The 14,331-nt window shown below is 40.9% G+C and overlaps 1 protein-coding gene across 1 annotated transcript in view; it reads left to right on the plus strand.

Moving 5' to 3' along the window:
• The window catches only part of DSCAM (DS cell adhesion molecule), a 400,878-nt gene extending 388,703 nt beyond the window's left edge, over positions 1 to 12,175 (plus strand). Inside the window, exon 31 of the mRNA XM_075099598.1 lies at positions 11,231 to 12,175. Within this exon, the coding sequence (XP_074955699.1) occupies positions 11,231 to 11,571 (341 nt within the window). The 3' untranslated portion in view covers positions 11,572 to 12,175. The remainder of the gene's footprint in view (positions 1 to 11,230) is intronic.
• The last annotated feature ends 2,156 nt before the right edge of the window (positions 12,176 to 14,331 follow it).

Here is a 14,331-nt window from a genome sequence, read left to right on the forward strand (position 1 = left end):
GTATGGCTGGGACTCTTGACTGAGGGCCCCCAGCTCACCTTTGCCTCCTTTTCCCATGCCTAATGTATTATTCTGCATTGACTGAAAGTAGAACTGTAGAGTTCCACGGTTTCCAGATCCAAAACTGAATTTCTTGAAGATATGTGGGAATCTACGTCTGACCTTTTTTGTTCAGAAATCCCACAGCAAGGAAAGAAAAGTATAACATATGGATTATTTTCTTTTTTAGTTCTACACTTGCACTGTCTGGTTTTAAATACAATATATTACATTATGTGTATATATACAGACCGTACATAGTATGTATATAGAATGAAGAAAACATCATCCTGACTCCACAACTGGTGACCAAGGTCCAGTTCTGAGAAAAATAAGGAGACAAATCAAAATAGGAAGGTGGGAAAACAGCAAGACCACCAGAACAGTTGTAAGTGGCAAAAATAACTTCTTGCCTATGTTTTTAACTGCAGTAAATACTCTTACCTTGTATGTTAACTTATTTGTATGTATACTTCACAGAATCACAGAATGGCAGGGGTTGGAAGGGACCTCTGGAGATCATCTTGTCCAAACCCCCTGCTTGAGCAGGCGCACCCAGAGCAGGGGGCACAGGAACGCGTCCAGGCGGGTTTTGAATGTCTCCAGGGAAGGAGACTCCACAGCCTCCCTGGGCAGCCTGTGCCCCTGCTCTGGCACCCTTCCTTACCCTCACAGCAAAGAAGTTTTTTCTCATGCTTACATGTGTGTGACAGTTTTTGAAATCACTCCTTTAGATGGGCATCTCTATATTGCCATATTAAATTATCTTGTGCATGTAACACATTCTTTTTATTTTCTATTACTCAGTTGAAAAACCAGAGCAGTTTTCCACAGAGACAGACTGTGCCATTTGCTTCTTATCATAGAAATGGCACATTCGTGGTGAGAGTAAATTGTCTTTATCCTGTCTCAGGTTTTATTTCTGCACAGTATCAGGAGCTTTTTCTCCTTCTGCTGTGAAAAGCTGAAATCTCTGCAGGGATGAAAACCATTTAATTCTGCATTTAATCTGACATGACTACATATTTGAAATCATTGGCTTGCATTATTTTTCTGGAGGATTTACAGAACGGAAGGCTCACGACACAAGTTTTTTAACCATGCCAGTACAATAAAAAATGAACCTAAGTAGGTTCAGATCAGAAGCTAAAATGTTATGAGATCAGGAAGGAAAACTATATTAGTGTGAATCATGAGTTTAAATAGGGCAGTTGTTTGGTTAAAAATACAAAGTTTCTGTGCAATTGTATTGTGAAAATTCCATTTTAGGTAATGTACAAGGTGCCTAAAATCTAAATTCAATTCATTAATGAGAAAAGTAATTTAAATTATTTTTACAACTATCATCTATGAATCAGTGATACTGGTGTTAGGAAGATTTATCTGATATTTTTTTTTGTATTAGAGAAGAGAAGTAACCGGTACCAGTTCCTCAGGGACTCTATTAGCAGTGTGTAGAAGCACAATTATTTTCCTGTTGCTATCTAATTTATTTAGTTTTTTTATTTTAAAGTTAACATTGACTTTGGAAAAATACAGTATCTCAAACTGTGCTGGTTTGTAATACTATTGGGTTTTTTGCTTTCTTCTAGGTCAAAAGTTGCATGTTAAGGGAAACCCACATTCAAGAATGCCCATTTCCTAACTTTATTATCAACAGAATCTTTCTTATTAAAAGCAGGCTTTTTTTAAAAATTTTAATTTAATTTCATTTCTCTAAAGCTGATTATTTGCTTTGTGGTCTTTGTTTTTTCATCAGCTGCAGCTATTAAAATAGACTACCCATGTTTTCTGTAGGACTGGAAGCACTGGATTCAACTGTACCTAGTGGAGAGTTTTATGCCTAAAGCAAGGATTATATTTATCAGTAAATTTTCAGCTAGTATCATGGTCTTACAGTCATAACTGCAACGTTAAACTTCTAAAACTACCAGGAAATGTTCCAAATCAAACCAAAGATCTGGTGTCCACTTCAATTAAAATAATAGATTTCTAGAGCAGTTCTGTTAAGAGTCCATATCCTAAACCTCAGTTCTACAAAAACCAGAAATGGCCTGCTCGTACCATTTCAATTTTGAAAATGTCAAAGCATTTCACTTGATAGTGTTGGGGCACAGGGTGTGATTTTTGCATGGCCTTTCAGTCAGCCCAAGGTAACCAGGAGCAGTTGTTTCCATACAGACAAGAACTGGTCTAGCCTCACTTTAAGGTCCTTCAGGTCAGTTACAGCTGTTACTGCTTTAAGTGACTTCACACAGAGCAGGCTCTGCTGTTTTCCCCTGTGCCACAGGACCTTAATGTAATCTGAGATCAATACGAGGTCTATAGGCATCTGAAGATAGAAACCAAATCTTACCTGCAAGAAAGGCCACGCTTGTGCTATTTTTTGAAAGTAAAGTAGAAACCGATATCTCTCAAGAAACAAACTTTTGTTTTTAACAGTACATTCTTAACTTGGCTGTAGGGATAGTCTTTGCCATCCATGTAAGGGCTTCTTTATATGCTGACTTTAAAGCATAGCTGTATGTACACGTCGATGTATTTCACTATTGTTCGCATTTTCGTGCCGACATCCTTAATTTAAATGTGAGAGCTGGGCTTCTGGTCCCAGTGGATTAATTGATGAAAATGCAATGGTGCACCTGATCAGCATCATTCAGGTAATTCAAACTGATGGATGTGTGGAGACCAAATTAGTAACTCATCCATGAATGTATCTTCAGCAGAGCAGCACGGCAGTACTGATACTGGTTTTCTTGTTGTAGCCTGACCTCCCCATAACTATCAGTAGAGCGTTACGCTTACCCATTGCCTCGGCATGGTCAGGTTTAGTTGTCAACTCATGGGCATGGTGCAGAGCCTGTTGAGGTCAACAGAGTGGATACCACTGATTTCAGTGTACCGTAAGTACAGTTTGAACTCCTCACCTCTCCAGCTTTTGTGTGGAATCTGGGCTCCCTAGATATCCCAGGAATAAACCCATGAAGGATGCCAGTTTCAGTGGAGTCACAATCAACTTAACCCTCAACTGAAGTAATGTATAATTGAACAGTTTCCGTTCGCTGCACCCAGGATCAGCAAAAGAGTCTTAAAACTCCAGCGTTGTTATCTAGAGACACCTGATCGAGGGCTTCTGCACAGCTTTCCTATCTCAGCCAGTGGGCAGGAGAGCGCTGTCTCAGAGCATCCTTAAAAATGTATGAAGCAGCTTGCGTGACAAGATGAAGATGGGAATGGAGAGCTCCCGTACTTTACTTTTATATCACCATTTCATAATTTATTGACAACTCTTCTGACTCTAGTTTTGGAGTGCATATTGATTTACATGGTGAGGTCCCCTTTTCAAGTTTTTATAACTTAGACGTTGCAGTAAATCGAAACAGGAAGGCCTCATTTCTGCAGGTGCACCAGCCCTGTGAGGCTGAACATCCACATGGCATCTCCATAGGGTCTAACTCTATCTGGCCCCTAGAGTTAATCAGTTTTTCCTTCCTTACACAACCAGCTCAGTGGCAGAGAAGCCCTTAAAAATATGTTAGCTCTCCTTGAAGTTACTTCTGAAAGGTACAACACATCTAGCAGGTCTTTTAAAAGGGCAGAACTCTATGAAAGACCAAAATTCTGCTTAGAGAAATAGAAACCAAAAATGTGCTTCTACTCCTGTTTCATTAGACCTTTCAGAAGTAGAAAACAATGCAGTAATCAAGTCTCCTGGCATTCAGTTAGAGAGGTACACAGTGTGTTACATTGATATATTACAGATGTATGATCTCAGTTAAACTATGGCAGTCATGCTTTCACTTTAAGAGACATTGATTAAGGACTTTTTCTTGGAATTAGAAGGCTTAAATCTAAATAACAAAATGAATCATCTTTAAAAAAAATTGTCCACATTAATAGGAATCCTCATTTTCAGTCACTTAAACCTAATCGCCAGTAAGTATAAATCAATTTATAGTCTTGCTAAGATCAATATAGCTACTGTGATTTATACCAGTAGCAAATTTGGCTCCCGAACTACAGTTTTATTGATACCCTGGTTTCTTAAGAGATAACTCGAATGATTGTAGTCAACAGCAACTGTTGTTTTTATTTGGTTGTGTGAAACATAGCTGGTATTTTAAATGCTTTTATGAAAACGCCAGTTTTAGCAGACTGCAACATGCAACATTTAACTAAGTGTTATAGATCTTCAAATTATCCATGAGGGTACAGTTTTCATGGAGAAAGAAAAATGGGACTTGCCAATTTAATGTACAGCCTTGCGGGGGTGATAAGGGATTCTGATTTCTCTATCTAGAAATGGGAAACTTGGCGTATTTTTCTAAGGCGTTTTGGCTATTACCTACCTATGTGATCACAAACCTGAACAGCATAAAGACGTGATTTTACGCCATATGCCAAAACACTGTGAGAAGCCCAAAAGATGTAATAGTGCGAGTCACAAAGCCGCGAAGGGCAGAGCTGTGGCAATTGCCCATACGGTGAAGGGGACCTGATAAGCAGCTGCAGGTTGGCAGCTGAAACGCACCCAGACACCTTATTGGCTTTGTTTCATGTTATGCATTCAGTCAGTTTAAAAGTGTCCCCCAAATGTTAAGCATTTTGATCACTGTTCTTGGGCAGCCGTGCAGAGGTTGAAGATACTCTGCAGAAAGGAAGAGCGCCTGCCTGCTGGCACAGCAGCTTTTTCACTAACGAGAAAGCTGTGCCCTGCTGCCTCATTCTTTCCTCTCCCCATCTGCCTCCTGGCTGCTTGCTAAGCCTGTAATTTAAGGGAGTACTTGGGCCTTTTGCCTTTTATTCTGAATCACCTTAGCAGGCTGCAGAGTTATGAAATCCAATTTTTGTATTGAAAAAGTGGGCTCAGAAGGAGCCTGTGAGCCCCTGAACTTCCTGATGGTGTGTTCCTGTTGACCGAGAGTGAGCTGAGGTTCCCATTCATTCGAGCAGTCAATAATTTGCACGGGGAAATTTCACCTCCGTTGCCATTACTGATCAACATTGACTCTAGAGAGTGGAGCCCTGTTATTCAAAGCATCCTTCAGAAATGTCTTCATTGTTCAGTTGTGACATTTTACTGCAACATTTGGGAGGAAATTATAATTATTAAACAAAGAGAATTGAGAAGGCAGTACCATGCTGAATAGATCCTGCGAAAAAAATAAAAAAACAACAAAACAAACACAGGCATAAGCTTTGGTTCTCTTAATTTCATTATCCTCCAAGTTTCCAACAAATGTCTAACTGACCCTTTGACTGGGTGCTGGGTCAAGGGAGGCACCATGGGGCTCAGCTGGATGCTGGGAGCAGCTGCTCCCTGCACCTGTCCACCTCCCCTCTTTGAGGCAAGAATGACTCTGCATCTGCGAAGGAGCCCCTTGCTTTCCTTTGCAGCCTCTCTCTTTTCCTGGCTAACAAGCTGGAGGGCAGAGCCAGTGCTGAGCTCTGCACTGAGGCACCTCCATGCTGAGACCTGTATCAGCCAAGCAAGGAGGTAAAGGACGGACCGTTTTTACCCTTCTGCTTGGCTGAGCAGGGCACAGGATCAAAGTAACCAAAGAGCTGGCTTTATTGCTCATTAGGTGTATTTATATCTGACGTTGCAGTGTGCTGTGAGCCTTGCAGGTCTGACTCTTAGCCTGTTGGTGTGGGAATGTTTGCAACACAGTGTAGACTGTTCTGTGGGTTCAGTGCAGGATACACGGACAGAAGATGGACAATGAGGGGGCACCAGCTGGTTTCAAACACTGACAGCAGCAATTGTAAGAAATGTTATTGCTGCTATCAGTCTGGCTTCAGCTCAAGCTGCAGCTGTCTAAGAAAGCTTTGCCTGCTAGCTTTTAATGGTGTGTCAGTTTTTGAAGTGACAAAGACCTCTGAACATTGCTTGTGCTCTTTTTTTCATCAAACTGCTCACCTTGGCCTTGCAAACCCTCCACCCTTTCCTTGTTTCTAATATAAGTTTTTCCTATTGGCAGCCCTTTTTCTGAAAATCAGCCTGTGAGTATCAGCAAAATTGATTTATTTACTGTGCTAGCATGCTGGAAAGCTCACTAAACTTTTTAATCAGCATAAACCTGAACTTAAAGTTAGCTTTGAGTAGATCTGTCTCCCTTGCTTCCTTTCAAAGGAAAACACAATATCCCATCAGTTCTTCCCCTTCCAAACTCAGGACAAGCCAAGACATGGCCACCACAGTGTTACTCCATCTTTGCCAGTGCTTGTACAACACCCAGCAGTGCACACCGTCATGAGGAGTTGTGTACTCGGGTCCCAAATCACCATAACTACATCAGCAAGGCACCTTACCCCTACTAACAGAGCTGTATGGATTAAATTCTGGCATGATCTCTGATCCCATGAGATCATGCCAGAGAGATCTTTAAGAGCTTTTTTTACCCACTCACCTATTCAAGAAAGCTGTGTGAATGCCCTGTTCACCCAGACTTATTCTTACTTTTGTGAAATAAAATATCCTGTCATAGTCACCAATCCTACTTTATAAACTTCTCTAAAATAATCTTTCACATGGCAATCAAAACTTGAAAATCATCTGGCAGTCATCATCATCACCGAAGGTATCTGTGTTGGAGCATTGCAAAGACAAATTGCTTTTGCTTTATTAGAAGTTACGACTCATGAGAAAATGCATATAGCTATCATGTGACAACTTGGTAAGAGCATCTTTTTTTGCAGTCTGAGATGATCTTTGTATTGAGCATAGCACAGATCCTTAGATTTTCTGGAGGAGATGAAAGCAAAAATACAAGTAAGCTCTCTGGCATTTGAAAAAGGTATGAGGTAAATGTTCAGGGAGAAAGGAGAGCATCTCAGCTTGGTTTAGTTCTGCAAACAGGATACGTATCTTGAATAAAATCCCAGAAAATTTGAACAGTGGCATTGTTTCATCTGTGTAGCCTGTAAAATTCATCCCAAACCTTCCCATACCCAAAGATGACCTCCAGAAGGAGGATAAAAATATCTATTGTTTTTGCAAAACTTTTTATTTCATCTTAGCTGTACTGAAATAAAGGTAAATATTTGTTGCCCAGTGCCACATTAACTCAGAAAATACTCCCTTTTCAGTGGAATGTGTTGTTTATGGTAAATATCATAGGAAGTGACTTTTAGCATTTGTTTACAAATATTTATGGAAGGTAACGTTTTCTTAAATGTACTATACTACGTAATCATTAGAGTGTTAGTGACTCAGAAAAAAAAGAAAAAGCTGATGTAGCGCTGGCTTAAATTGCCACATTCAGATTTGACTGTATGTTTTTATTTGTGTACAAACTCAGTGTTTCTAAATACAGCAAATTTCATTTTTTTTAAAAAAAAAGCATCAGAAAACTATAGTTTTAGAATATCTTTTGTACTAATTAAGCCAGAATGCATGAATTATTAAACATGCTCATTTGCAGTGCTCATGCACTTGAAAGGTTTGCTTTTATTACTAATAAGGCACACACACCGCTGAAAAGAGGTAATTAGAGCATCAAAGGCAATGAACCGTCCTGAAACTTCATAATGCTTTGCCTGAAAAAAATCGTCATTCAGCTGACTGGCAAGAAACCAAAAAATGCCTACAGTGCTGTGTCCAGAAGGATGAGAACCAAAGTCTTTCCAAGTAACTCCATAGATATGGCAAGAGGCTTTTAATCTAAAAAATCCCGTCAGAACTGATGTAGGAATGGCAAAAGTGAGCTAATGTGGTTATATTTCAAAGACTATGTTTTTGAGTCAGAAACACATTAGTTCTTATAAATCACTTTTTTCATCCTGTGAGACCGTTTCAATCCTGGCAAAGAAGAAGAAGTTCCATTCTCAAAATTTTTCTTTTCCAATGATTTTAATAATCTGGGCCTTTTATCAGCAGTTGCAGGGAAAGGTGCTTCTTGCAGATAAGAAGGAACACTGGCACTTTTTATGATCGGAAAATGTGTACATCATATCAGACAATGAGTGCTCTGTGTAAGCCATGTCAGAGACTTTGCGTTGTGTACCCAGCTTTGGAAAACAAGTTACACTCTCTGGTTTCTCATTACTGCAATCCTTTTGGAATTTTGCCCTGAGACATTCAGAAAATTATAGTAAAACCACTGCCTATTGTTTACACAGATTATTGACTATGTTTTCCTATGTAGATTTAGGGAGGAAAAAAGGGTCTTTTTTACATAGCCTGAAGCTCTTAAATACATGTAAGAAATGTCTAGAGAGCAGCCTGAAAACCACCTTCATCTCCGTAAGGTTGAACGCTCATCTTTTTTATAGTCTGTGCATATCCGTCACTCTCAAGAAGTAGTGATGTGTTATGAGACAGAAGCAGCTCTCTGAGATGACCGCAGGGGACTGCCATGCTGAGCCATGCTCCTGCTTCTGCTCCTCACCAGCTCCTTCCCGGAAACTCAACCATAAAACAGAAAATGCAGTAGTAAGAGGGAATGCGTGTGAAATGACCTGGCTGGTCTTCATAAAACAGCAGGCATTGTGCCGCCTGGCAGCAGCCTGTCACAGCTGAAGTTGGGGCAACAGACATCTTCAGAAAAAGGCCCGTTGTTGTGGGAAATAGGGATGGTGTTCAGTGCTGAAAATTGGTCCTCTTCTGCCAGGGCTGAAGAACCCACATTTCACATGGGGGGCAACTGCGGGAGCATGAGAGAAACCCTGCTTTCTGACCTCAGAAGTCTCTAAAGATCCCTGACAAGAAGGAAGTTATTACTTCAGTATTATAGTTTGTCAGAAAGTTTTTACACCTACTATTGCCATGTCAGAGGTGTGCTTTGCTGCCTGCCTTCACCGGGGCCCTGACAGCGATAACCCATGCCTGAGGCAGCCAAATGAAGGCCCTCACCACCTTTGTTGGTGGGTACAGACAGGTATGCAGGGGCAGCATCTCTTGCTGCTGCACTCTTGTCTCTCTCCCCCACTGGGGAGGAGTGGGTAGCGATAAGGCTCCTTATTTAGGATACCACGATGCTTCAAAAGATACAGCTATAGGGAGCAAGTGATACAAGCGTTTCCCATCCAGGTTGTCTCCTTCCTTCATCCCACAGGGAATGGTCTTTGGAGCAAACTGCCCCCACAACTGAGTTCTGGAAGGACTTGGTCCAAAAGGGAATCCAGAGGCAAAATAACTGGGGTGCAGCACAGATGGCCGGGGGATCGGGGTCTGGGTGCAAAGGGAACAGCGAAGAAGTTGGGCCGCACGGATGTGCCTGCAGGCAGCTCAGTTCGATGCCTGTAAAGTGGATTCAGTCGGCACCTGCCTGCGCCTGCCAGGGTGTGTGTCCGTATCCTGATGTACTTTACCCCAGCAGCAGGTACATTGCTGTCTCAGCTGAAATAGGTCTCATATGCTGAATGTACTCAGCATGAAAGGTACTGTAGGAAAATAAGGTAAATGAGTAAAACCAATTAATGCTACCACAATTCATTTTTCAAGTGGCAGTCAGTATGATTATAAGTACAAAACTCCCCCTCTCTCTCCAACCTTACATAAATGTTGCCGTGGTGCATATGTCAGCCTAATCTTGAGATACGCATATCTTACTCTATGGGGGTTAAATACCGTGTACTGTGCACCTCTGTTGGAGTCATAGCTAGAATAAAACATATGGTGTCAGACAGTGCCTGGGGGATTTTTATAGGAATAAACAGTGGTTCTGTCCAAATGTAACTTCTCAGCAATTCTCTGTCTGTGACCTGAAATTAGGGATAGATCAGCTGCTGTTAGCCTTTTAGGTAAGATTCGCAGTTCCTTGACTTATATAAGAAAGCAGAAGAACTGTTTAATTTTCTACCACTGGGCAGCTTTTAGCTTGGTTATGAAAAATGAAACGGTAATATATTGTTTTATTACAAGGAAGGGCTTTCCTGGGCTATTGTTTATGCCACTGGCACAGGTCAGCCTTAATTTCAACTGCCGTAAATGGCTCATGTAGATACAGGGGTAGTGGTGCCAAAAGACTTCTACTTTCAACATTCAGGATGCATCCCACCTGTAGATGAGACTATGGTTTTGATATCAGCCAAAAAAAGGAAGCTATATACTGCAGAGGTCTGTAAAGAAGAGGAAATACTGCTCTTGAATACGCCTGTAACAGTGGTGGGTTTTTTTCGTATATACATTAGGCTACACCGTCAAATATTTTTAGAAGGGAATGTCATTATATGCCTGATTGCCCCTCGTTTCCTTGAAGCAACTTTATGAATGCCTAACAGGCAGGGCTAGAATAAATAAGCCAATCAGATTTCTGTAGCAGGTCTAACACTTACATGTACAGATATATGGAAGGTAACACTCACCCCTGCCTAATTCCAGACATTGGGTCCAAGGAACCTGTTTGAACTCAGTAGCTTTGCAAAGGCAAATCTTCTGGACTGAGCAGGCTGCCATCACCAGGCTCACATAGAAACGCTTAGGACTCAGAGAAAATAACAAACAAGAGGCTTCCTCGACAGCACAGAACAGAAAGGAACGTTGAGGCAACAGCTAGGGTGCCAGCCGCTATACATTTTGTTGCCACAAAGCAGCAGCGTGTTGATGGCTGTAGTGCTAGAAAATCATTAGTGGTTTAAACACAGTGATGATGGATGGCAGGTAAACATTGTTATATTAGGACAAGAGTGCTTTTCTGCTTTATTCAGAAATGTCTTTAAAACTATAGCCCTAACACTCATGCACCCATTTTAAATAATTCAGTCATTCTACTCTAGATTGAGGGTCATTAATTGTAATTGTGAAGGCTTTAATTTAAAATGGAAAATAGGAAATGGGAATCTACCAAGTCTACACATTTTCCAAGTTTTGACAAATGAAAACCAAGACTTTTTCTTTTAGGATTTTGAGAAAAGCCTCCTGGTCCTTTCAGTTTATCTTCTACATGCTGCGAGTGCACGTAAAACACATCGCACTTCTCATTATAGTCATTACATTATGAAAACAAATATGAATAGCGAATTCTTAGGGATCTGCCCAAAAGGAGTCTGTTGATCCACTGTTGGCTCATTACCCTTGATTCTGTAAGAATACAGCGTAGTAAATGGCTGACAAAAAATTTATCAATTATGACCACTGCAGCTGGATTGATTGGAGATACTCCGCTTTGGTGGCCAAATCCCCGGCCAGTAGGTGAGCATAACACAGCGCATGACCATAAGGACTTGTTTTTCACTTTTGCCTCCCCAGGTGATCTCATGCATTTGCCACCCTACCTTAGGATGGACTTTTTATTGAACCGTGGTGTGCAGGGCACGAGCAGAGACCTGGGTGTGGGGCAAGCATGCTTGGAGCCGCAGAAAAGCCGAACCTTGAAGCGCCCCACCGTCCTGGAGCCGATACCCATGGAGACATCCTCCACAAGAGAAGTACAGTCATGGCAACCCGGTGCTGTGGCGACATTACCTCAGCGAGAAGGAGCTGAGCTAGGACAGGCAGCAAAAATGAGCAGCTCCCAAGAATCCCTGCTGGACTCCCGGGGCCACTTGAAAGGAAACAATCCCTACGCAAAATCTTACACCCTGGTATAACAAAAAGAGCATGGCTGGACAGTGGCTGTAAATATTTACACTGAAAAAAAATCCAATGAAAGCTACCTTTTTTTTATTGAATTCCAATATTTATAATTAAAGAAGATTGCCAAAATATTTGACAAAAAAAAAATAATATGAACAACAGACAGTGCAAAGACTCTCTTGCTTTTTTTCTGTCTGAGTGTGAGCTTCATCTGACTGGACATCTGAATTTTTGGGTAAAAGAGTCCAGTTTTCTGATCTTCACAAGCGTTTGTGTTTTTACTGATTTTCTACAAAGTGCATGGAGACTTAACTAAAACATTTTAACTGGAAGTTCCATCAGACAAGATTTAAAAGGGGGAAAAAAATCACACAAAAAAAATCACCCTATTTGTGAATTCAACAGGAATATTGATTTGGAAAAACAAAAAGTCTTTTGTCATGTTTGCACTTTTTTTTTTAATTAGAAAATGGGTCCTTGATTGTTCTTTTTTTGTTGTTAATTAGGATGAGTGGTGTCAGTGGAGTGAGGGGACTGATTTGGTTTTTTTAAAATATTAATTTAATGAGACACTCTTTGCATTTTGTCTATGCGAAATAAAAGGGTCTTCTGCCTTTATTTGTGACGTCTGCTTCCATCGCCTTCTGCTGCACTTGGTTTCCCCTCAGTGTAACAGCCAGGTCAGAACCGTACTCTGAACAACGTCTTCTTGTACCTTGGGCAGAAAAGCAAAGCTGGGGTCATACTTTTGGAAAAAAATTGGGGTTCGCTTATTTACCCACAGCTTCTTTCTACCACGGGGCAGAGAGCCAGAATGACACAAGTCCTGAGTGCTCAGAATCAAACTCACCCAAGACCCTCTGCATTCGCTTCATCTGCCACTGGGAGGCTTTCATTCGGTTTCAGTATTTTTTGGATGAGAAGAAATGTGTTGGTGTTACTTTACGTACTCCCCAGGAACGGATCTTTAGTCCATTTGGCAGCAGGACTCACAGAAATTAGTCACTTACATAAGGACTGGGGAAAAAAATCCCAGCTTTTCCCATAACAGGAGAAAGGGGAGGAAAAAGTTATTCCAGGTCTAAGATCAACACAGCTTTGTTTAGAGGAAAAAATCTTTTTATGGGAGAGCTGTCAGCTCATATTACTTCACTGCATCTTTTGATGACATGAGAAGTAATATTGCTTGTTTTATACAAAGCATAAATGATTGAATACTACAGTTGGTAGCTCTAACACAACAACATTTAAGCCGCCTTGCTAAGTGCCTCCTTGTGCGTATTCTGGCTACCTTTGCGTGCCCTGACCAAGCGACCATGGTGCAGAGTGTCCCAGATTAGTGGTAATGCAAACACGCTGTTCAGCGCTGGCTGGAAATATTAACTGGGGTCTGAAAGCAATAAAATTCAGCAAAGTTAAGCAGGCTGAGAAACTCCTGCAATTTCCCTGGCTGGAGATGGTGTGGGCACTGCTAATGCAAACATTTCTGCACCACGCTCAATTCAAGTTGTTTTAAAATAGAAAAATGCAGTTACGTATAATTGTTTCATTACTACTATTAATGTAATTCTGTTATTATAAGGGCACTAAGTTAGCAAAGTACTTATGTGTCTTGAAATCTGTCAAGTTGCACTTTCATCCTTAGCTCTGTCAAGCCCAAGTGCTAAAGTCCTGGGAAGTTCTACAGAAGAAGCCAAATGAAGACATCCTTGAGGTATGTACTTCTTACAGACCTACAGAGAAGTGCTGAGATGTCACTCAGACAAGGAACTATTTCCCATCTAGTCTGATTATTTGACTTATACGGTGATAAAACACTTTAAAAAACAAAGTAAAAACCCAAAACAGAAAACAATGAAAACACCCCCAACCTTTTGCCTCTGTAAAAATTTTTTTAAAAATCCAAAATTAAGAATCACCCGCTAAGTAGAATGAAAAAAACTGTGTCAAAAAAAGATTAAATTATTATTTGCTTTGGTTTTTTTTTCCCATATAGAAACATTTTGCCAACATAAACCTAATTTAAACATGGAGAAACAAATTTCTTTTATTATTTCCCATTTTAAAACTCCACAGAAAACTCAACTTTCATTGGAGATTTAATTTTTGGGTAATCTAGTTCTTTTTGATTCCCACAAGAGACTTTGCAGTGTGCTCAGCTTGAGATGGATGAGGCATTAGTACTGAATTTACAAATGAAAATTTATTTTTGCAGTAGCGTTCAGGACTTCTGAGTCTCAGGCGACTTTCATCTTCCATTCAAGCTTCCTTCTTATCCTCCAAAAAAAGGCAAAAAGCTTTGGGGCAAAATTGAGGCTTGATCCATTTGTTCCCATGGCTCTTGGCTGCCCTCAAGCACACAAATGATGGGTCCCGTGGCAGTGCTTCCCACCAAAACTCACCCTCAGTAACAGGCAAGACTGAGCGTGAGATGGAGGAAGGAAATATTCACATTTTAAGCTCCTGGTGACTGCTGATAGTGGGAATATTCCAATATCTCCCTAAATCTACATTTGGCGGACAACGTGGAAAGTGACAACAGTCCTTGACTTAACGAGACTTCCTCCTCATCTGTATTTAATATGCCTGGTAATATTAATCTTCCTTATTAAGCAAAGACACCTTTGGGGGCCCCATATCCAAGAAATTAATGTCTCCGGCTGGTTGAAATCAGAGTGGGACGAGGCTTTTGCTTAGCATACAGAGGCTCGTACCTGCAGGGTGCTTGGCTCCACGCCCTGGATCCAGCCAGCTTTTCAGCACACATAACTGTA

The sequence above is a fragment of the Phalacrocorax aristotelis genome, chromosome 1 (genome assembly GCF_949628215.1).
Source record: "Phalacrocorax aristotelis chromosome 1, bGulAri2.1, whole genome shotgun sequence".
Classification (NCBI taxonomy): domain Eukaryota; kingdom Metazoa; phylum Chordata; class Aves; order Suliformes; family Phalacrocoracidae; genus Phalacrocorax; species Phalacrocorax aristotelis.